Source organism: Chrysemys picta, chromosome 14 (genome assembly GCF_011386835.1).
Source record: "Chrysemys picta bellii isolate R12L10 chromosome 14, ASM1138683v2, whole genome shotgun sequence".
Classification (NCBI taxonomy): domain Eukaryota; kingdom Metazoa; phylum Chordata; order Testudines; family Emydidae; genus Chrysemys; species Chrysemys picta.
The window spans coordinates 42445509-42467046 of NC_088804.1; the positions used below are offsets into that span (position 1 = coordinate 42445509).

Consider the following 21538-nt stretch of genomic DNA (forward strand, 5'->3'; position numbering starts at 1 on the left):
TCCAGGCACCAGCAAAGGAAGCAAGTGCTTGGGGTGGCCAATGGGAAGGGGCGGCACGTCCGGGTCTTCGGTGGCAGGTCCCTCTCGGAGCAAAGGACTTGCCGCCGAAGAATGAAACGGCGCGGTAGAGCTGTCGCTGAAGTGCCGCTGATCACGGCTTTATCTGCCCCCCTGACTTGGGGTGGCAAAAAAGCTGGAGCCGGCCCTGCTCAGTGGGGCCCTTCTGGCTGCCGGGGAGGTTGGCCAGAGATCCCCTTGCAGCTCAAAAGCCAGAGTTCCACTGGGCACATCAGAAAGAGACCCAGGAGATAAAAGCCTGTGGAGTAGAAGGACCTCGAAGTCCCGTTAGGATGCTGGACTGTTCAGTGTCCAGGGCTGCCGGTGAATGGACGGCACTGCGTGGCTGCTTGTGTCGTCAAAACGCCCGCTGGCCTGCCGACCACAGACCTGTGCCCTGTCCCTTCAGACAGTGTGTGTTTGGCCCGTGCCAGCCTTTCTCCATAAGCTCAGCCCCCTCACCTGCGTGTGAGATTCGTGCCTGCCCCCCACTCTGAGTGGGGCACAAGCCAGCGTGCAGACCCACGAATATGAGAGCGCTGGCTGCTGCGAGGGGTGTCTGAGGCGCGGGCGCTGGTGACAACCACTGTAACCTGCCACCTCATTAGAGAGAGACACACACACACCCCGAGCTCGGCCCCCTGTAATGAAGTAGAGCTGACTGCGAAAGCCTTGAAGCAAACCAGCCAATGCCATGGCAGCATATTGCCTTGAAGGAACACCCTGGAAACAGACACCAAGGCTGGGGAGCATGCAAAGGCGGCTTTAGCCATGACATGTCTCCAGCAGCTGGGCTCAAAGTGCTGTGAACCCCACAACCCTCGCTGCACCACGCCCACAGGGTGCAAGGCTGCCCTCTGCGGTGCACTGGGCAATTCCCAGGACGAACCGGCACTCCGAAAATGGCACCTTCCTTTCTCTGAGAGCGGCGGGGTGTCCTCACAGTGCCTCTCGTTGCTGGGAAGCTGCGTGTGTTGCAGGCAAATCAGCGCCACTGACTCTAACCCTTTCCCACCGTTTGCTCACCGGGCCGGAATGTGAAGGTCGGAACATGTTCTATTCTGTGGTGCCCGGCCTATCCTGCCAGGGGACTGAGTGAGCCAGGGGGCTGTGATCAAACCCCCCTCCCCAACACACACAGTTAGGTGCAAGATGTTTTCCCTTTGGTTTGTGTTAATTGTTACCTGCATTATCTTCCCCCCGGTACATGCCCAGGAGAGTCCCAAAAGCTGTGGGCAGGGAGCGTTGCTGCAAGACAGGTGGAGCTAGTCCAGGGGTTCTCAAACTCCATTGCACCACGACCCACTTCTGACAACAACAATTCCTACACGACCCCAGGAAGGGGGACCGAAGCCTGAGCCCCGCTGTCCTGGGCAGGGTGGCCAAAGCCAGAGCCCAGGGGCTTCAACCCCAGGTGGGGGGCCTGTAACCTGAGCCCCGCCACCCCGGGCTGAAACCTTTGAGCTTTGGCTTTGGCCCCAGGTGGTGGGGCTCGGTCTTTGGCCTCAGCCCGGACCCCAGCAAGGCTAACATCAGCCCTGGTGACCCCATTAAAACAGGTTTGGGACCCACTTTGGGGTCCCGACCCACAGTTTGAGAACCGCTGCTCTAGTCCGTAACCTTGGACCCTGGCAATACTGCAGTGAAGAAGCCATGGGTGGCGGGTATCGTAGGTATGGGAAGGCTCTGCCTTTCCGAACAGCCTGACGTGTCCCCGCCCATGCTCCGCCCTCAGGCCACATCCTGCCTGCTGTTCCCTCTGTGCCAGAGGCTGGGGCAGGCAGCCTGGGGGGCCATAGTGTGCCCCCAGGGCTGTGCCACGCTGCCCGTCCTCCCAGCGCTGGGGCCGCACCGCCTGCCTGTCAACTAATCAGCGCTGGGGCTGGGGGTGCTGGGCAGGGGCCAGTGGTCACAGTGGGGGCTGGGCTCCGGTGGGTGCAGAAGGGACGGGGTCTCGGGTGGAAGGGGTGGGGCTGGGGGGCTAGCCTCCCCAAGCCAGGGGTTCACCCACTGCCCATGGAAGAAGCCCCTTGCAAGGTGCAGACTAACGGTGCTGCTCAGGGGTGGAAGGCTAGGTTTGGATACCTTGACAGCAAATTGCTGCTGGAGGAGATGACGAGACGTCCTACGTTTTGTAATGAATTGGAACGATGTGATTCTAATGGCTTCAAAGAGTTTTCCTTTAGCTAGCCTGGCGGTGGGCGTGGCTTGACTGCCATCCTCTGAGTGCGAATGGCGCATGGATACTGAGCAGAATTCAGCTTTCTGGGTGGGAGAAGAGACCGGGTGAAATTGGCAGGGTGTAGATTTAATCCTCTGGTTGTTTGCTTTTGCTCAAAGGAACCCATCAGCTGGGAATTTAGTCAATTGCAAAGAATGAGTTAAAAGTGGTTTCAATGGTACACCTGCCCGAGAGTCTCCTCCCCCCAGTCCACAGTTTGCTCTTTAACAAAACAAACACAACCTTGCTCTTCTCTGCCGCTGCCCAGGGGGCGGGGAAAGAACACAATCTCCAGGGGAAGAAATAAACCTGACTCTGTACAAATTGCGGCTAAATGCACCAAGTACTAAAACCCTGGGAAACGAGTGCTTTGCTCTGCTCTGTCAGTGATGGGATCTCGGGGTTACTCGTTACAGAAGTGATTCAGTTCAGGCAGAAGTGCGACTTTGTCCACTCAGCGCATCATGGAAAATTCTTCGTTCTCTTGATCCCTGGGAGCAGTTCTTTGTGATTACCGAGCTCCCAGGTGTCAGCGCTTCACAAGGGCAGACGCCTGTTTACACCTACAGGTGTGCTGGGTAAGAGCTCTGACTCCAGGGTGGATCAGCAAGTTGTGCATGAGCAAAGGCAGACGCAAACAGTACATTAGAGAAGGTGTTTAGCTGCCTTCCTCCATTTACATAACGCACCCTGAGCTGGCGGTGCGATTTAAGATCTGCTCAGGGCCCGTTATGATGAATGGAATGGCTGCTATGCTCCCCACTGACTTTCTCTCTGCCCAGTAGCAGTTAAAGCAAAGGGGATGCAAGGTGCATACTATTTTTTTAAGACTACGAATAGAGTGTTCTCTGTATCCACCAGATACTAGTCTGTCCACGTCTGGAGTGCTGCCTTCACCTTAGGGACACCATCAGGTTGAAACGTTTTTTAAACCCATTTCCTTCCCTTAGGTTGTTAGACTGAAAGAGGTTTAAAAGTCAAACTTACTTTTCACCGTTTGTGCTGCTGATCCAAACCAGGGGAGTAAACAGTGACAATAACCTGCCTGGTACCTTACACAGGCTTTTGTTTAGAGCAGAGGCTCTCCAACTTTTGTACGGGTGACCCCTTTCACATAGCAAGACTCTGAGTGCGACCCCCCCCCTTATAAATTAAAAACACTTTTAAATATATTTAACACCATTATTCATGCTGGAGGCAAAGCGGGGTTTGGGGTGGAGGCTGACAGCTTGCGACCCCCCCATGTAATAACCTCGTGACCCCCTGAGGGGTCCCAACCCCCAGTTTGAGAACCCCTGGTTTATAGCGTCTGGTCAGTTTCACTTTCCAGTTGTCAGGGTCTAGACCAGGGGTCGGCAACCTTTCAGAAGTGGGGTGCTGAGTCTTCATTTATTCACTCTCATTTAAGGTTTCGCGTGCCAGTGATACATTTTAATGTTTTTAGAAGGTCTCTTTCTACAAGTCTATAATATGTAACTAAACTATTGTATGTAAAGTAAATAAGGTTTTAAAAATGTTTAAGAAGCTTCATTTAAAATTAAATTAAAATGCAGAGCCCCCCGGACTGGTGGCCAGGACCCGGGCAGTGTGAGTGCCACTGAAAATCAGCTCGCGTGCCGCCTTTGGCACGCATGCCATTAGTTGCCTACCCCTGGGCTAGAATCTTGCTGGGACAGAGGGAAGCGCCCAGAGAAACTGAAGAGCAATAAGCCTAGAGCAAATAGAAGGATGGTGGTTTATACAGTCCACCTACGTAACTCCCTGCTGCAGGAGGCTAAAAGACAGGCATAGAGGCTGCTGTTGGTCCCAGGATATTAGAGACACAAGGTTAGGGTTACCATATTTAACAAATAAAAAAAGAGGACCCTCCACGGGGCCCTGGCCCTGCCCATTTCCCACCCCCAGCCCCGCCCCAACCCCGCCCCCTCCTCCCTCCCACTCCCAGCCACGCGAAAAGGGCTGCCTGAGCGCTACCGGCTTCACGGTTTGCCAGCGCAGCGCCCAGCCAGGGAAGCGCCCAGCCGGGGGTGCAGGGTCTGGAGGCTGCCCGGCAAACCGTGAAGCTGGTAGTGCTTGGGCTTCGGGCAGCCCCTATGCCTCCGGACCCTGCGCCCCCGGCCGGGCACTTCCCCTCCCGGGCTCCGGCGGCGCAGGGTCCGGAGGTATGGGGGCTGCCCAAAGCCCGTAGCGCTCGGCTCTTAAACAGAGCCGAAGAGTCAGGGGAGGAGCAGAGCCACCGCGGCCGGAGGCTCTGCTCCTCCCCTGATTCTTCGGCTCTGTTTAAGAGCCGAGCTGCCCGAGCGCTACCGGCTTCGGGCAGCCCCCTTGCCTCCGGACCCTGCGCCGCCGGAGCCCGGGAGGGGAAGTGCCCGGCCCTCATTTTCCTGGACATGTTCGGCTTTTTGGCAATTCCCCCTAGACGGGGGTTTGATTGCCGAAAAGCCGGACATGTCCGGGAAAAACTGGACATATGGTAACCCTACACAAGGTGGATGAGAGGTTTCAGAGTGGCAGCCGTGTTAGTCTGTTTCAGCAAAAAGAACGGGAGTCCTTGTGGTACCTTAGAGACTAACACATTTATTTGAGCGTAAGCTTTCGTGGGCTAGAACTCCTCCACTCTAGGCGTTCTGTCCTGCCGGGACTCGCTCTTTGTTTTGGATAGAACAATAAAGCTCTTCTCCTTTTGTCCTCCAAGGCCCTTCCGGGACCTAGGGCGTCTGCACAAGGTTTTCCACTGGCTGAATTAGCCAGTCCTCTCCGAGGCCGCCTCACGCAGAGCATTCGCTGGCGTCCCAGCCTTTGAACTGTGATGCATTGTAACTGGTTTTGAATTGCAACCCTTGAATCCCGCTCTGCAAATGCAAACCACTTTTCACTGAGGGCGGGGCTCCCACTCCCAGCCTTCCAACTCTGATGGTTAATGGGAACATTTGTTACCTCACTGGCTGGCTTCTCTACAGAATGTGGTTGCACCTTTTCCCGTGAAAAGACTCAAGCTTCCATCATGCCATAAAGGCCAGCGTTGTACCCCGGGGTCGAGCCCAGGACTAGGGGCAGGAGAGTTGGGGGTCTGCAGCTGGCTCTGCAGCTGGCTTGCTGAGACACCTTGCACAAGTCACTGTAATAAAGACAATCCCCCCCCCTTCCCCTGGAGAGTGCTGGATGAGTGCTTCAATAAGAGATTCCTGGAGTGTGGCACTCAGAGGGAAGCAGGTACGCCAGAGTGCTGGGATGGTGCTTGTTCCCCTTTGGTAGCCAGACTCCAGGGCTCTGCAGGGTGGCTCCTGTCTGGATGAGAAATCACTGATGCTGACTCAAGGAATTTTCTTAGCGTAACTTGTTTGACGCTGTGCACGCCCGTCCTGTTTCCTTGCCTGGCAGCGGGGACAAGCTGCGCACAGGCAGGAATCCTTCTCGGGCCCGTGAGCCTCTGCTCCGTCCTCCCCCGCTGCAGTTGCTTAGCCCCTGCGTCTGGAACCTGGAAATACTCCTCTCCTGGGGCCACGTGGCCTCCTGAGGGGAGCCTGGGCCAGTAACCTACCCAGCTCTCGGGGTGGCTGCCAGCAGTGCATCCCCTCTTTCTAGGGAGAAGTTTTCCCTGGGTCTATCTCAGTGACCCTTAACAGGCAGACCCCCTTCCATACCTCTGCTGCTTCGAGCCCCTCGCAGCAGATCATACTCTGCAACCGGGAATCCGAGCCTACTCTGCGGAGCGCTTGCTCCTGAAAACTGCTCCCAAGCAGCATTCGGCTCCCAAAATGGGACCCGTGCTGGAATTTACTGTGAGCAAAACTACCGGTGGGCTGAAGTGACGCCTTTCTGAGGGCCGCTTCCCTTCATCTCCGTGCTTGGGTGCTGCTGTCTGCGTCGGTGCATGGTTGGGAAAGACGCAGTGTCACTAGGTGACTAAAGCCATTTCTGACGGCTCTAACCCATGCAATGGAATCATAACTGGGCCGTTATTTACAGCAGGGGGGTCTCAAATGGGGGGTCAGGACCCCTGAGGGGGTCGCGAGGTTATTACATGGGGGGGTCACAAGCTGTCAGCTTCCCCCAAACCCTGCCTTGCCTCCAGCATTTATAATAGTATTGAGTCTATAAAAAAGTGTTTTTAATTTATATGCGGGGGTCGCACTCGGAGGCTTGCTGTGGGAGGGGGTCACCAGTACACAAGTTTGAGAACCCCTGATTTACAGTAAACAACCATTCCCAGACTCAACGCAGAAACAATCCCACAAACAAAAGTCTGTTTGTCCAGGAGCCTTTTAACAGTCTCTTCCCCCCTCCCCCCAACTCATGTGACACCCAACTCATGCATCTTCCTCCCCCAGAGCCTTCCCTTGAAACCCCCGGGCCGGGGTTTTTCCCCCAACGGGGCGAAGTGGGGAAGTGCACAACCCAACTGGGTCCTGGCTCTTCTGTCAAGCACAGCAAGAATCTGGGTGAACCCAAGCTCTGCAGTGGCTGGCTTGGTGGGTGGCCGTGGACTCCCTGGTTTCACTGACAATTGGATTCTCATGCTGGGGCCTGACCTGGTTCCCAATAGCCATGGGCCAGATCCTGCTCCCCTTTCTCACTGAGCCAGGGGAGCTACTCCGGGAGAGCGAGGGCGGGAGAACTGAGCCCTGCTCGAAGGGGCTTAGGTCTTTGTTGTCTTTCAAAGCGAACTCTTACAAAGCACTTGGCGGAGTGATGGTGTCAGTCCAGGACTGCCTGAGCTGCCTTCTAAGGGCGTTTGGGTCTGGGCCTCCTTTAGCTTCTAGGCCTGTCTCCAGACAAGTGCGGTGACCCCGCAGAGCCCATAGGATGGACGTTCTGGGGATACTGACTTGCAGGCCATGGTAAGGGTAGAGAAGTGGTAACAGGAACTCCCCTGAGATCTGGGTGCTGCCCCTGCAGCTGATCAGCTTCCAGTGCAGAACGCTGACTGATCCCTCCGCACCTGCCAAAGTCAGGCAGAGCCACCGCTCCCCTAAGGAAAATGCCCCGTTCCCAGGTGAGCCGAGGACAGACGGATCCAGGGCTGGTGGCAGAGGCCTTCAGGGGCGGTCAGTCCATTCAGTGCGTGCGGAGACCGTCACTTGTGTGAAGGCCTGGTCTGCTCACGCACCGCACCGGCACTGGTTTAACGAAAGGCGAGATGGGTTAAATGGGTGCATCAGTGGGTGGATGTCCCGACCCCCAGTTTGAGAACCAATGGATTAGGTGTTAAGAGACGGAGAAACATTTCCCATTGTACATTGCTCATGAGAAGCAAACAAAACCACTTCCACGGGCGTGGGACTCATGCTACGGTAAGTGTGGACAGAGGAGAGCATTGCATGCGTTTCCGCTGTGCCCTCTGGGGCTGGTGGATGGGACAGTGAACGTAGCACTTTTACACGCCCTAGGAGCGGTTCTGTGGTCAAAGTCCTGTTTAAAACCAGCCCGTCTTCCTTCCCTGATGCAGGCGCCTGTTAGTCATGGCTTGTGTGGGGGAAAGAGGGCAGATACCGAAGGCCCCTCTTCTTCAGCAGGAGAACAGGGAGAAAGGAAATCTCCTGTTCAGATAGCGGAGTAGGGGGTCTCTTCAAAGATTTTCCATAACTTTGCCAGGTGCTGGAGCAATTTGTACAATGGGGGAGCTGAGAGCCATTGAATCAAACTGTAAACCCTGCGTATGCTGGAAACCACTTCAAGCCGGGGGTGTGGCCGGACCCCCAGGACCCTAGTTCCACCCCCTATGAACTTTGCTGCATTCCCCCCCCCCCCCGCACATGCAGCCCTTTGGGGTATTGGCTGCTCTTGATCTGACACGTCACGGCCCGAGAAGCCTCTGGGCGAAAGGTTCGGAAGTTGTGCTGCTGTGTGATTGGGAGCCGGGCGGCTGCCTGGAAAGTGCCTGCAGCGCTTGCTGTGATTGCGGGGGGCACTCAGCTACCCGCGGAGCCAGCGGCCCACTCCGCACCTCAGAGGCTCTTGCTTTAATGGCGCTGTTCCTAGGAAGGCTGCACTGTCGATTGTCCGGGCCCTGCTAGGATGCACCCCCCCCCCGCCACTGTACAGCCGTGCTGAGCAGGGGCCAGCAATGGGAGGTTACCCACATCGGAGGGGCGCTGGCTCTCCCCGTGTGGGAGCCGGCCACGTCGCTTCTCCAGCTGGGGGCTGCGGGTTGTGGAGCTGCCCCCCGAACTGCTCCCTGTTCGGTGCTGGCAGGCCTAGCAAGGAGAGCCAGAGAGGCCATTAAAGCAGGGCTGTGAAAGCTTTGACTGGCCCCCCCGCCCCCCCCGTGCAGAGCATTAATAACCTAGTGCACGAGCTGGGATGGGCTCTGCCGGGGGCGGGGGGCGGAAGACTGATTAGGCAACGCTTCACTTCCTCGGGGTGAGATCCGGGAGCTGGGGCGAGGAGCCCCTTGCCCGGTCGGCGCTCTGGGGGGCTGGCCCCCGGGAAGGGGCAGGTGGGTCTCACCTACGTTAGTTGTAACCACTTGGGATGGTTGCCTGAGCGGGAGCATCCGCATTCCAGACCTTCCCATCCCTTCCCAGGTTAATCACCCCGCTTCCTGGGGGAGGGGAGGGCGTGGGGACCCGCAGCCATTTCCTGCTTAGCTTGGAGCTGTGATGACAAAGCAGTGGGGCTGCTATGAGCCCTGAGCTTAGACGGCACCTGGGACTCCCTGCTGTGCGGGGGGCAGAGGGGAGGGGAGGGAAGCCTGCATTCAGCATGGATCAGGCATGGGGAAGCTACCATCCCCCCCCATAGTTGGGACTTGCATTAATAAATGCAGGATATGTGGGGTCTGGAACAGAAGCTGCCCCCCTGTCTCCCCCCCTCTACCACCACCCGCGTAAAAAATGTTGCTGATGCCCCGGTCAGGGTCTGATTTCGAGGGGCGGGTGCAGCAAACCCCTCCAGCGGCTCCTGGGCTGTGAGCTACGGGAATCCCCTTCCAGCCTGGGCCCGCAGCGCTGGGTGGTTGGGCCTGCAGAGCTCGTTACCAGATAGTCCCAGTGTGGGCCCCACCAAACCCACCATAAATCTCTCACCCCAAGTGAAACCATTTTACACCAGCCCCCGAGGAGACCATGGCAGTTCCCAGAGCCCAGCAGGGCAGTTCCCAGAGCCCAGCAGGGCAGTTCCCAGAGCCCAGCAGGGCAGTTCCCAGAGCCCAGCGTTGCTGTTTCAGGAAAACTTTGCTTGTTTGCTTTGGCAAAGGTGCCGCTGTCCCCAGGGCCAAGGAAACTGGAGCACGGGCGCCCTCTGCCTGAGACTGGTACCTCAGCTGGAGCCGGAGAGACTCACTGACCGTTACCGTCAGTTCTGGGCCTGTACCGGATCCCGGGGTGGGGGCGGGGGGTTAGCTATTGGCAGCTGGGTCTGTAGCTTTGGTTAGAAGCAGCTAGGATGGGGTGGGATGTTATGGCGCCTGAAGACTACAGGGGGACGCGTCTCTCTCGAGAAAGCTGCCAATGGCGTCTGTAATGTCTGAGATCTCAGGTCAGGCAACCTTGCTCCAAAGCAGCCCTTCCTTGGGCAGCATCTGCTTTAACTCGAGTGCAAAGCGGCTGGGTCGCAGCCTCTGAGGCCTGGCTGCAGCACTTTCCTGGCTGGGTTTCCCAGGGGGTGATGGACCGTACAGCTCGCCGTTGGTGTGTACGAATACGCAGGTCACCACTCCCCCCGCCCCCAGTACTCCAGGGTAGAGTTCACGTCCCAGTCACCTCCATTTCGAGTGATAGCCCAGCCTCGCTCCTCAATCACCGTATCCCTGCAGTCTGAGAACCTCTCTGACGACCCCGCCCGGTGCTAGCGGGCACTGAACCCTGCGGTCTCTCCCTGCCCTCGGAAGAGGCCGAGTTGCTAAGGCTTTGTGGCTGGGGAGCCACGTAGTGGCTAATGGGTTAGTAATGGCCCTTGTCCCTGAGTCCAGATGTTCTGCACTGCTGTGGCCTGGCCTCTGAGCTGCTCGCGGACTCGCAGATCGGTGCTGCGAAGGAGCCAGGTTCTCCTGCGCTTGGTGGGTGGCAGCTCAGTGAAACCTCCTGCCCTCGGCCCACTGCTACGGGCGAAGAGACTGGCAAAGCTCAGGCTTTAACACCAGCCCCCCTCGTTCGCCCCGTCCGTCCCCTTTCACATTCTCTGCAGCAGCTTTCTGAGCTCCAGAACAGGGGAGCAGGCTGCTAAGTGCTAGAGCGAGGACCCCGGAGCCTGGCACAGCGCGGGAGATACGGGCCCCTGGCTGGCGGGGTTAGCGCAGGTGGGGCTTAGTCCAGAGAGAGGAACGTCCAGCCGCTGGCTGTCCTGGTATCCGGCGGGGCGGGACTGGAATACGCAGGTGGGCAGGTGGCTCTGTTTCTAACCCCCTTCTCCTGCCGGGCTTTGCTGTCTCCCTCTCTGCAGTGAGCTTCGAGGGCTGCGCAGGAAGGAAGCGGACGGCGTACCTGTCGGATGACACGCGCTTCAAAGTGCACACGGACGGCATCGTCTCAGTCAAACGTCCCCTCCAGCTCCACGGGCACGAAAAGAGCTTTTTCATCCATGCCTGGGACTCTGCCAGCAAGAAGCACTCTGCCAAGGTTACCGTGAAGAGAGAGGGGCACGGGCACCGCCACCACCGGCACACGGTATGGCAACAAGCCCAGCAGGGCTGGCTCACGCGACCCGTCTGCCCCGGCTCTGCCCGTCTGCCGCGGTATCCGTCGGGGGCCGTTGTGTCCCTCAGCGCTGGCCCCGGGCCAGTCTGGGCTCATCCTCTGCCAGCAGAACGGCCTCTGTGCAGGTGTAGCGGCCGCGTCCCCTGGCTGCCTGCGCTGCGTGCGGTGCTGCCTCTGCCTGGCAGAGCCTGGGCGGGACCCCGGGGCTCCGGTGGCACTCTGCCTGCTGCGCTGGGGCAGGGGGGAGGCTGTCAGGATAAGGCTCCTGGCGGCCGTTCAGCCCGCGGCTCTCTCCTGGGGCTGGCTTACTCTACAAACGAGCAAGGAAACTCCGTATCCTTGGGTACCACCTGCTGAGGCTTTGCCAGCTTCGACCCGCTGGGAACCAGAGGCCTTGTCCTCCCTCCCTGAACACGAGGGAGGGGGCGTCCCTGAGCCTGGGTGTCTCCATTCTGCTGCCTCCTCCATGTGGGCTCCCGTTGGTCGTGTGCCCTGCCTCTACAGCTCGGTGAGAGGAAAGGCCAAGGGGAAGCAGAAGGAGGCTCTGGTCCCGCGGAGGAGCAGGAGTGAGCACAGTGCTGCAGGGATGCTGTCCTCCAAAGCAAAGCCAAGTCTCCTGCCAGGGAGCTGCTGCGCTAGAGGGCAGAGGGTTGGGGTGAAAGGGAGGCTGTAAATTGCAAGCGCCTGGTGCTGCACGTCAGCGGGAGCGAAGGACACTCAGCACCTGGCAGGATTGGCGCTAAGTTAGGAGCTTGGATCTCTTCCAGTTCTGGCTCCTGTGCTCTCAGATTGACACTGCGGCTGTTGTCCGAACACCTCTGCTCGGTGTGCGGTGGCTGCCAAACAAGCGACCAGGGTGGTGGGAACCACTAGGAAAGGGCTAGATAATGAGCCAGAGAACATCCTAATGCCACTACATAAATCCCTGGTGCGCCCACACCTGGAATGCTGCGTGCAGTGCTGGGCGCCCCATCTCAGAACAGGCCTGTTGGAATTGGAAAAGGTTCAGAAAAGGGCAGCAAAACTGATTAGGTGTGTGGGACAACTTCTGCATGAGGAGGGATTAAAAAGCCGGGGGCTATTCAGGTTGGAAAAGAGACGACTAAGGGGATATGACATAGGTCTATACAGTCATGACCGGGGTGGAGAAAGTGAATAGGAAAGTGTTGATAAATGCACATTGGAAAACAGAATCCCAACTACACATCTCAAACGATGGGGTCTACATTGGCTGTTCCCACTCAAGACTGAGATCTTGGAGTCGCTGTGGATGGTTCTCTGGAAACATCCACTCAATGTGCAGCGGCAGTCGAAAGAGCTGGCAGCTGCTGCTCTGAATCTGGTCTGGGGCCTGTTAGGTCCCGTGTGACAAAGCGCCAGGCCCAGCTATAGAAGGGACCGGCCGAAGTTCCGTGTGATTCCAGCCCAGCCCAGCCCAGCGGTGAACCAGCAAGAGCTCGCAGCCAATGGCTCCTCAAGCCCTTAGCAGAAGGTGGGGAACCAGAGTCTGGATTTGTCTGTGTAACGGGTGGAGCTGGATCTCGGACGGTTTGTGAAAACCTCCAGCCGCCTTGTGTCTAATGCAGGGACCTCGCTGTGAACCGTGTGTCTCTCCCTGCAGGACTCCCCTGCCAATGCTCAGGCAGACATACTCATCTTCCCAGAGTCCCGCCCCAGCCGGAAGAGGCAGAAGAGGGACTGGGTCATCCCTCCAATCAACTGCCCTGAGAATGAGAGGGGGCCCTTCCCCAAGCCGCTGGTTCAGGTAGGGGAGGCCTTTGGCCCGGCGTCCCAGCCAGGCGCGGTGTGGTGGGTGTGTCGCTGTTGGGGTGTGAGGAGGGGGGTTCTTTGGAGAGCCGGCAGCGGGGGGTAGGTGGAAGGCAGAGGGGGAGTGTGGAGAGATGGGTGGGTGGCATTTGTTTGGAAGAGCTCTTGGGATCGGACACCCTGGTTCCACCCAGCGCATCCAGCGGGCCGAGGAGCCGTTTCATTGCCAGGGTCTCGTGCCCTAGCTTGCGGCCACAGGGCGGCCATGCAGCGCAGCGCTGTGGGGAAGGCTCCATCCGCCCCCGGACGGCTCCTCTGTCAGCGTTCACAAACAGAACCCACCCAAGCCCTTTGTCTGCTACTGGGCTTGTGTAGCACCAAACCCGCCTTCCAGGCCTGTCCTCCTCGGCCGTATCCTCTCATGGGGCAAGTGGGGGGGGGGATGTAAGCAGAAGCCTGAACGTGAGGGGCAGCTTCTCAGGGACTGGGGGGATTCTGGACAGACGGGGAGAGGGCACAGGCTGGGGCAGGCCCCGTGCTCAGAATCCACCGGCTGACCCTCCCGTTCTCCGGCACCAGATCAAATCCAACAAGGACACAAACAAAACCAAGGTTTTCTACAGCATCACGGGGCAGGGCGCAGACTCCCCCCCTGTGGGCGTCTTCATCATCGAAAGGGAGACGGGGTGGCTGAAGGTGACAGAGCCGCTGGACAGAGAGGACATCAGCCACTACACGGTGAGTCCCTGGGTGCCGTGGATGGAGCAGGGGCATGTTCTCAGGGGCTGATGGCCCCTGGAGCTTGGAGGTGGCTGGGAAGGGCCAGAGGCTCCAGTGAACTGGGTCTCACTGCATGTCTTGTACCGCACGGTCCAGAGGGCAGCTGCCCTCTCCTCCCCCTCATGGTCTCTTCCCTGGGGCCCGGCAGAGTAAAGCCAGAGAGGAGTTGCTGACCCCAGCTGGGCGCCGCCTCCTGCTCTGTGCCCGGCCCTGGTCACTTGGTCACGTCAGCACTTGGCCTTGAGGCCCGGTTCTTTCCCCGAGGTGCTGAGAGCTGTAGTGGGAGCTGAGGGGCCCCAGCACCGGTGAGAATCGGGCCTAGAGCGCGCTGACAGCCCAGCACCGGCTCGCTGCCTCAGCAGGGCCCTTCTGCTTGGAGACGCACGCAGCATGCGCCTCCCGTCTCCGAAAGCTTGGCTGGATTCTTCCTCACGGGCCCATGGGTCTCTGCTGGGCAGAGCAGGGCTAGCGGGTGGCTCCGTATCCATTACTGATGTCGGGGTTTGGCCCAGCAGGGAGGAGAAACCATAAATCCACACGGGTCGAGACAGCCCAGACTGGCCCCTCCCTGGGTAACAGGACCTCACTGTCCATGGGCCAGGCAGTGATTATCCTCCGAGTGTGGAAGGGAGCTGGATGGGCCCTTTGAAGGCTGCTGTCCGGACCCTGGGCACAGGCTGAGCTGGGCAGACCCCCAGGCTGGGTGTGTTCCGTGTGGACTCAGGACCCTAGTGGGAATGGTCAGCCAGCAGCTGGAGGTGGGGAATCGAAGGCAAGTCCCCTCTGGCTAAGCCAGCCAGGCTCGGGCTCCCGTTCTGCAGGGACGTGTGGAACACCGCGCACAAGCCAAGCATGGCCGCTGCTTTCGGAGCCATGGCTGGGTTTGGCGGGCGCTGCTGGCTGCTCGTGGCCAGGCGGCTGCAGGACTCGCAGGGTGGCTTGATGGTGCCTTACACCCTGTGCTGGCTTTGCAGCTCCTTTCCCACGCTGTGTCTGCGAATGGGGTGCGCATGGAGGACCCCATGGAGATCATCATCACCGTGAGCGACCAGAACGACCACAAACCCCAGTTCACCCAGAGCGTCTTCACAGGCTCCATAGACGAAGGAGCCAAGCCAGGTACGTGAGCAGAGCCCCCTGGTGGGGGCTGAGACACACCGGTCATGAGATGTGGCTTTGGAGGGTTCCCTCCAAGGAGAGAGAGAGAGACAGTGCTCATCCACACCTCATTCATTCAACAGGGCAATTGATTAAGAGTGGGGGGGAGAGCTCTTGTTCTACTGCTAGCAAAAAGAAATTTTTCTTCTATCTTATTCTATCCTTAGGGGCTATAATATTATACCAAGGGCAATGCAAAGTTTCTAAATGAGGCTTTGATACAAAGTCCAGTGAAAACAGGTCACACGTGGGTAGACCCACCACAAGGTTATATGAAGAGGCACAATGTAAAGTCATATGAAAATTATCAGAGATTTATCTACAACAGGGGCTGTTTCAGTGTTGGGTTAATTTTGCTTTGAAGAATTTAAATCCCAGAATAACCCAAAGGGGCTAAAATCTGCCCACTGAGCAGACGCGCTTTGTCCAGAGCGTGCTGATCGTGTGGATGGCAGGGCTTGGAGCAGGCTCTCCCTCCCCTTCCAACCCAGCAGTTCCTTCCCCCGATCCTGCAGGAGAGTCGGCACCCTGGGGTTGACCACCCGCCTCGCTACAGAACCCGCGGAGGGGACCAGTTACCTTCCCAGAAGGCTCTGGGGCTGGCAGGGAGCAGGCGCTCGGTGCAGATACTGCTGATGGGGGCGCTATGAGAACTGGAATTGAACAGAGGAGCTAATTGGTAACAGTAAATATGGCTCCAAATTGTGCCGTCCGTTTACCTGTGAGACGCTCGTAGGGCTTTAGTCTTTGTATCGCCCCAGTGAGATCGATGGCTCTGGGCCGACGGCTCAGCCTGCGCTGCCCCGAGGTGCTTACAATCTTATTCCCCTTCTTTGGTGACTGCAGAGAAGAATTGGCAGACGTTAGGGATGGGAAATGCCTGGTGGTTGATCTAGTCACCTTCCCCCATTCCCCTTGGTGGGCCAGGGCAGGATTGTTCCTGGCAGTATGTTCTGGAGAATCGTCTCCAATCTCATTTTGTCCTAGAACTAGAAAAATTGTGTTACTCTAAACTCGTGCCTAGGTACCTCTGTGATGCAAGTGACAGCCACAGATGCAGACGACAGTGTAAACACCTACAATGGGGTCATTGCTTACTCCATCCTGCAGCAGATATCTGAACCACCCCACAGCCGGATGTTCGCCATCAACTCAGAGACTGGCGTCATCAGTGTGCTTGGAACTGGGCTGGACAGAGAGGTGAGTACCGCAGCGTTGGGTCGGAGGCATGTCCATGTGTTACGTTTGCACAGAGTGGATGGACGGCCCTAGGTTCGGAAGGGTGAGCTCCGCACCGAGATGCATTGGGAGTGGCGGGTGCAAGCCGTGTCACACTGCAGGATGTCTTTGGCAAACTTCCCGCTATCTCCGTTTCTCCTGGGCGCTTGTGCCACGTTAGACTTCCCCTGCCCGGCCAGCCCTTGGGCTGAGTGAATTGTGCTTGGCGGGGAGGCAGTGGGGGGTTCAACGGGCATCTCTGCAGCGCTAGAAACTGATCCCCCCACGAGAGGCCTGATCGTTTGGCCGTGTTCGGTCAATTCAGCTAATTTAAATGCATCAAATCTCAGCCCCACGTTGGGTTTTGTAGAAACACGCTGTTGCCGTGGAATTGAACAGAGGATCTTGTCTACTGATCAAGGGAAACCCACTTTCTAACAAATACAAAGTGAAACTGACGTCATTGATTAATTGTCCAAGCCCAGATAGATGTGCAGAAACCCCCAAGCTGTTCACTGTAGATACTGAAAAGGAAAGTGAATGCTTAAAATGCTCTTGGCTACCAATGTGAAATATTGACTTTTAGCAGAGGGGACAATGACAGCTTGCCTGCTGAATTGAGAAGCAGGTTCCCTTACCTGTTACTGCTGGGTTTCCGTGGCTGAAACGCCCCAGAGAGGGCACCCGCAGTCAGAAGAGTGGTGCTGCTTGATAGCTGAGTTCAGGAGCTCTCACCTCCTGTCTCACCTGCTGGCTGCTCTGACAGCGATGAAACTAATCATAAAAGTTCCCCCGAGAGGAAGAGAGGCGGGGCCTGCCAAAGCCCGTCCCCAGCCAGTATTGCACCAGCCTGACGTCTCCTCTGGGTGCTAATCCAAAAGTGACTTTTGTGGCTTGCAGACGACCCCCAACTACACGCTGATTGTCCAGGCTGCCGACTCAAATGGCGATGGTTTTACTACCTCAGCCACAGCAATGATTGAAGTCACCGACACCAACGATAACGCTCCAGTGTTCGACCCACTCACGGTAACGTAATCTCTCGTCTGCTTCTATCTCTGTTCGCACTACCCGGGTCGGGAGCTCCACTCCCAACACCGCAGATTTCATTAGCTATATCTGTGCAAAGAGTTAGTTAGATGCCTGACAAAACTGTCCAATTACTCAACCCCAGACTTGGTGAAGACTCAAAGGGGCAGAATTAGTCCATGGGGTTAGAGAATCAAATTCTTCTGTGCCAAAAAAATTCACCTCTAACTGGAAGTTGCCTGAACTTGCTCCCTTTAGGAACGTGAGTGAAAGGCAAACATAACATCAACCTCACTGAAGTACCGCCAGCCATTGGGGGAGCTGGGGCCCTGCGTGCTGTGTGCGCCGAGAGCCAGATCCTAGCTCGGCGTAGCTACGTTGAAGCCAGTGGAAATTGCTGATTTCCCCTAGCTGTGGAGCCTGGCCCTGGGCGTATAGTTATGGAATAGCAGCTGCAGGGGCAGACGGCTTCTGTCGCTGGAACGCTCAGTGCAACTTTCCATCCCCCGCCCCCAATGTACGGGCCCCCTTGAGGAGCGTGTACAGCTCTGGGTCCAGCGGCACTCCCTGGAAATAGGTGCCACTTGTGACAGCAAGGCCCGTGATTCTGGGCCAGGATCTCCAGCTGGGGTTCCCTTTGGAGCCCAGCAGCTGGAGCAGTGGCACTCTGCCCCTGCGTGGAGAAGCCAGACACTTAGGCTTTGTTGTTTTAAAAACCGATGGGATTCTGGGGCTGCCAGAAGTGCTCCGGTGACTGCGCAGTACCCGGCCAGCCAGAGCGGCGCCCTGCATCCAGCCTGTCCCTTCTATTGCAGTACCAAGCCACGGTGCCCGAGAACGAAGCGGGGGTGCTGGTTGACAGGCTGCATGTGACGGACATGGACAAGCAGGGTTCTCCGGCCTGGCGGGCGAAGTACGAGATCGTGAGAGGGAACGAAGGGGGCTTTTTCACCATAACCACAGACCCCAACAACAACAACGGGCTCCTGAAAACTGCCCAGGTGAGTCGTGCCCACCCACTGCCGCCTACGCTCCCGCGCCCCACCTTGACGTCACTGACTTCGAAAATGCTACAGTCCGGTGGGGACGTTTCCCGGGGTCCTCGGCTGCACTGCCTCCCCCTCCTGTACGCACCTGCGTTCACCCCAGGAACGTAAACCGGCCCAGCTCAGCCCGTCACTGCTCTCACTCTCCAGGAGCACGATCCCCAGCAGAGGGTGCCCTGGGGAGCTCCCAGTTCGGGTTCCCAGAGCCCTGCTGCGTGTGAATCCTTCCCCGGGAAGGTACGGCTCTGTCTGGGGTCGCAGGGGCTTGGCCTCAGCCCCCCCAGGCCCATCTCCACTTAGACTTACTTTTCTGAATCTCTTCCCAGCACTGCTTGGGGGGCTGTCTGGCAGGACGGACTCGGGGCTTTAGGTTCCCAAATTTCTCCCTCCCCCCTCCGGATCTGGTTTGGGGCTGTTGTCTTGCCATCAGGGACAGGGCTCGGTGCACTAAGGCCCTGGGGAACTGCACCAAAGAGCCGGGCGGGAGTGCGGTCGGGGGATTGGAGTTGAGCAATCCTGCCACAGCACTTCAGAGCAGTGCGGGGGGGAGGGTTCTCCCTCATGGGGGCAAGTGCGTGTGGAGCACTCGGGGGGGCTTGGACGGAAGGCACCCGGGGAAGCGCTTCCCGAAGCGAGCCTGCTGATGGGCGGAGTTCCTCTGCCGCCGGGTTAGTGTGTCCTTCCTCCAAGGGCAGGATGAATAGCCTCCCAGCCGTTCCGAGTTCTGCTCCTCGCCGGGAATTCTCCCGGGCGTTAGCAGGGTTTTTTGTGTCTCTCCTGGAAAGCTGACTCCTTCCTCTGCATCCTTTCCAGGGCCTGGATTTTGAGGTGCAAAGGCAGTTCATCCTCCACGTTGCTGCAACGAATGACATTCCCTTCTCCGTGCCTCTCCCGACTTCCACAGCCACCGTCACTGTGAACGTTGAGGATGTGAACGAAGCCCCAGTCTTTGATCCGCCTATCAAAAGAGCAGTGGTCTCAGAGGACTTGCCTGTGGGACAGCAAGTCACCTCCTACACGGCCCGGGACCCAGATAAGAGCCAGACGCAGACAATCAAGTAAGGGCGGGAATGCTGCAGAGAAGCCTTGCCAGGCCCCAGGGACTGAGCTCACAACAGCCACTTGATTTGTGCATCAGCTGCTCAGGCCACCCCAAATCAGTCCAGAAATGCTGCACAGCAAACACCGTGTGGCCTGTGCACGGCCTGTCCCATGGGCCCCGGGGAAAGCCAGGCACTAAGGAGGTTCTGATTGTTGGCAAACGCCTCCTTCCTGCATCGGAAATCATCTCAAATCTCAATCATCTGCTCTCTTGAAAGGAAATAAAGGCAAATTCTCCGGGCAGATCAGTGGTACGATTGCCCTGCCAAAACTCAGACCTAACTTGGCACAATCTACCTTCATGCTTGAAAGTTGGGTAACTGGAAATATACCGAGCTGGGTGTTTGCCCAGCTAACCAAGCAGATCAGGGGCGTAGCTACGTGTGCGGCACAGCCAAGCCGCCGGCAGCTCCAGGCCAACCAAGCTGCTGCCTGGTGACACGAAGGCCGGGTCTGCGCTACAGAGTTAGGTTGACGTAAGGCAGCTTACGTCTCACTGTGTAAGCGTCTACACTAACATGTAGCTCTCACCGATGTAAGTCACCCACTACGCCGACTTAATAACTCCACCTCCGCGAGAGGCGTTGTGCTTCGTCGATGTAGTGTCCGTGTAGACACCGTGTCATTGACATTGCCTGTTGGCTCTCAGCTCTGCGTGGGGCTCAACGCTGGACACCCCAGCCCCCGGCAGCAAGGCTCCCAGCTGTCAGGCCCAGGGCAGCAGGGCTGTAGGGGTCAGTGCCCCACTTAAGTGCTTCTGCTGCTGACAGAAGGAGCAAGTGTGACGTGAAACAGTGTTTTAATGACTGAGCTGCCTGAACGTCGACGTAATTTTGTAGTGTAGGCACGGCCAACTCTACCCATCCACACCTCTGTCCTGAGCTCTTCCCTTCAGTCCCTTTACGCTGCGTGCTCTTGGGACCTCTCTTCCTCTCTCACTGGCTGGAGGGCAAGTAAATAGCCCTTCTGGGCTCAAATGAGACAGGCTGCATTCCTGCCAGCAGTCTGCGAGAGAGAGTGAACCCCAGCAAGCACCTGAGAGCCCCCGGCAGGGTGGTGACCGGTCCTCTCCTGCAGCGGATGTAAGCATGAAAGGGGCCAGTTGTTTATAGTCGCAAACCTAAATGGCGAGATTTCAGCCTTAAACTCTCACTGGCAAATTCATTTCACGCTTCCACAGAGCACTGCCCACCTGCTCAGCCCCCGCCCCACATGCTGGACCTTTCTCCTCATCCCTGCTTGCCCTCCTCTCCAGGTACCGCATGGGGAACGACCCTGCCGGGTGGCTGGCTATTGACCCCGAAAATGGCATCATCACGGCAAAACTCCCTCTGGACAGGGAGTCGAGCTTCGTAGTCAACAGCACCTACAAGGCCATAGTCCTGGCTGTCGACTCCGGTAAAGACTCGCGGCTTCCTCTTGTTTCGGGCCCCTGTTCTATGTGCGAGCAACTGCCTGTGTGATGGGTTGTAAGGCAGGGATCACGCGCGACTCCGGCAGCAGCGCTGCCTTCACGCTGTGTTTGGATAGAGAAAAGAGTGAACCCCTCGCCTTGTGCTTCCGCAGCGGCTCTCCTCCCCCAAGCCTTGCACTGCTCCACAGAGTAGAGAGCCAGGAGCTGCTACCCCGGCGGTGGGGAAAGTGGCGTACGAGCCCCTGGCTGCACTGTATAATATTCTGGGACAGGACAAGGCAAAATAGTGCCCAATGGACACTGCTGGGGCAAAACGTAACTACCCAAGCTGAGACGTGGCCAGGACGCCAGGGCTAATGCCACAGGAAATGGAATGGCCCCACGTGGTCTGCACTCTGCTCAGAGACAGAGATGGATTAAATCAGAGCTGTGGGAACGCTCACGAAAGCATGGCACCGTTAAAGGCAGGGGTGGGCAAACTACAGTTTGGGGGCCAATTTCAGCCCATCAGACCTTTTAATCCGTCCCTCGAGCTCCTGCCAGGGAGCGGGGTCAGGGGCTTGCCCCGTTCTGCTGCTTCCGGAAGCAGCGGCATGTCTCCGCTCCGGTTCCTACGCATAGGGGCAGCCGGGGGCTCCGCATACTGCCCCCGCCCTAAGTGCCGGCTCTACAGGTCCCACAGCCAAGGGGGGGACAGGATGCTGCTTCCGGGAGCTGCTTGAGGTAAGCGCCACCCAGAGCCTGCACCCCATCCCCCTGCTCCAGCCCTGATCCCCCTCCTGCCCTCCGAACCCCTCGCTCCCAGCCTGGAGCACCCTCCTGCACCCCAAACCCCTCATCCCCAGCCCCACCCCAGAGCCCGCACCCCCAGTCAGAGCCCTCACCCCCTCCCACACCCCAAACCCCAATTTTGTGAGCGTTCATGGCCCGCCATACAATTTCCCTACACAGATGTGGCCCTCGGGCCAAAACGTTTGCCCACCCCTGGTTTAAGGCCATCAGCCCAGCTCCCCCCCGCCCCGGCCCATCTGATCACAAGGTTCTCCCCCAGCTGCCCATGCAGTGCACATAGCCAGGTGTGGGAGGCGGCTGGGCGGCAGCAGAGGCGCGT

At 57.9% G+C, this 21538-nt stretch overlaps 1 protein-coding gene across 3 annotated transcripts in view; it reads left to right on the forward strand.

Annotated features, from left to right (window-relative positions):
- The window catches only part of LOC101946109 (B-cadherin-like), a 95331-nt gene that overhangs the window by 13809 nt on the left and 59984 nt on the right, over positions 1–21538 (forward strand). For 2 of the 3 annotated variants that reach the window (XM_065567406.1, XM_065567403.1), the window contains exons 3-11: positions 10661–10884; positions 12536–12679; positions 13261–13419; positions 14436–14580; positions 15644–15819; positions 16738–16866; positions 17682–17867; positions 18726–18970; positions 20269–20411. In XM_065567406.1, the coding sequence (XP_065423478.1) occupies positions 10661–10884; positions 12536–12679; positions 13261–13419; positions 14436–14580; positions 15644–15819; positions 16738–16866; positions 17682–17867; positions 18726–18970; positions 20269–20411 (1551 nt within the window). The remainder of the gene's footprint in view (positions 1–10660; positions 10885–12535; positions 12680–13260; positions 13420–14435; positions 14581–15643; positions 15820–16737; positions 16867–17681; positions 17868–18725; positions 18971–20268; positions 20412–21538) is intronic. The other variant, XM_065567404.1, reaches the window with a different exon arrangement.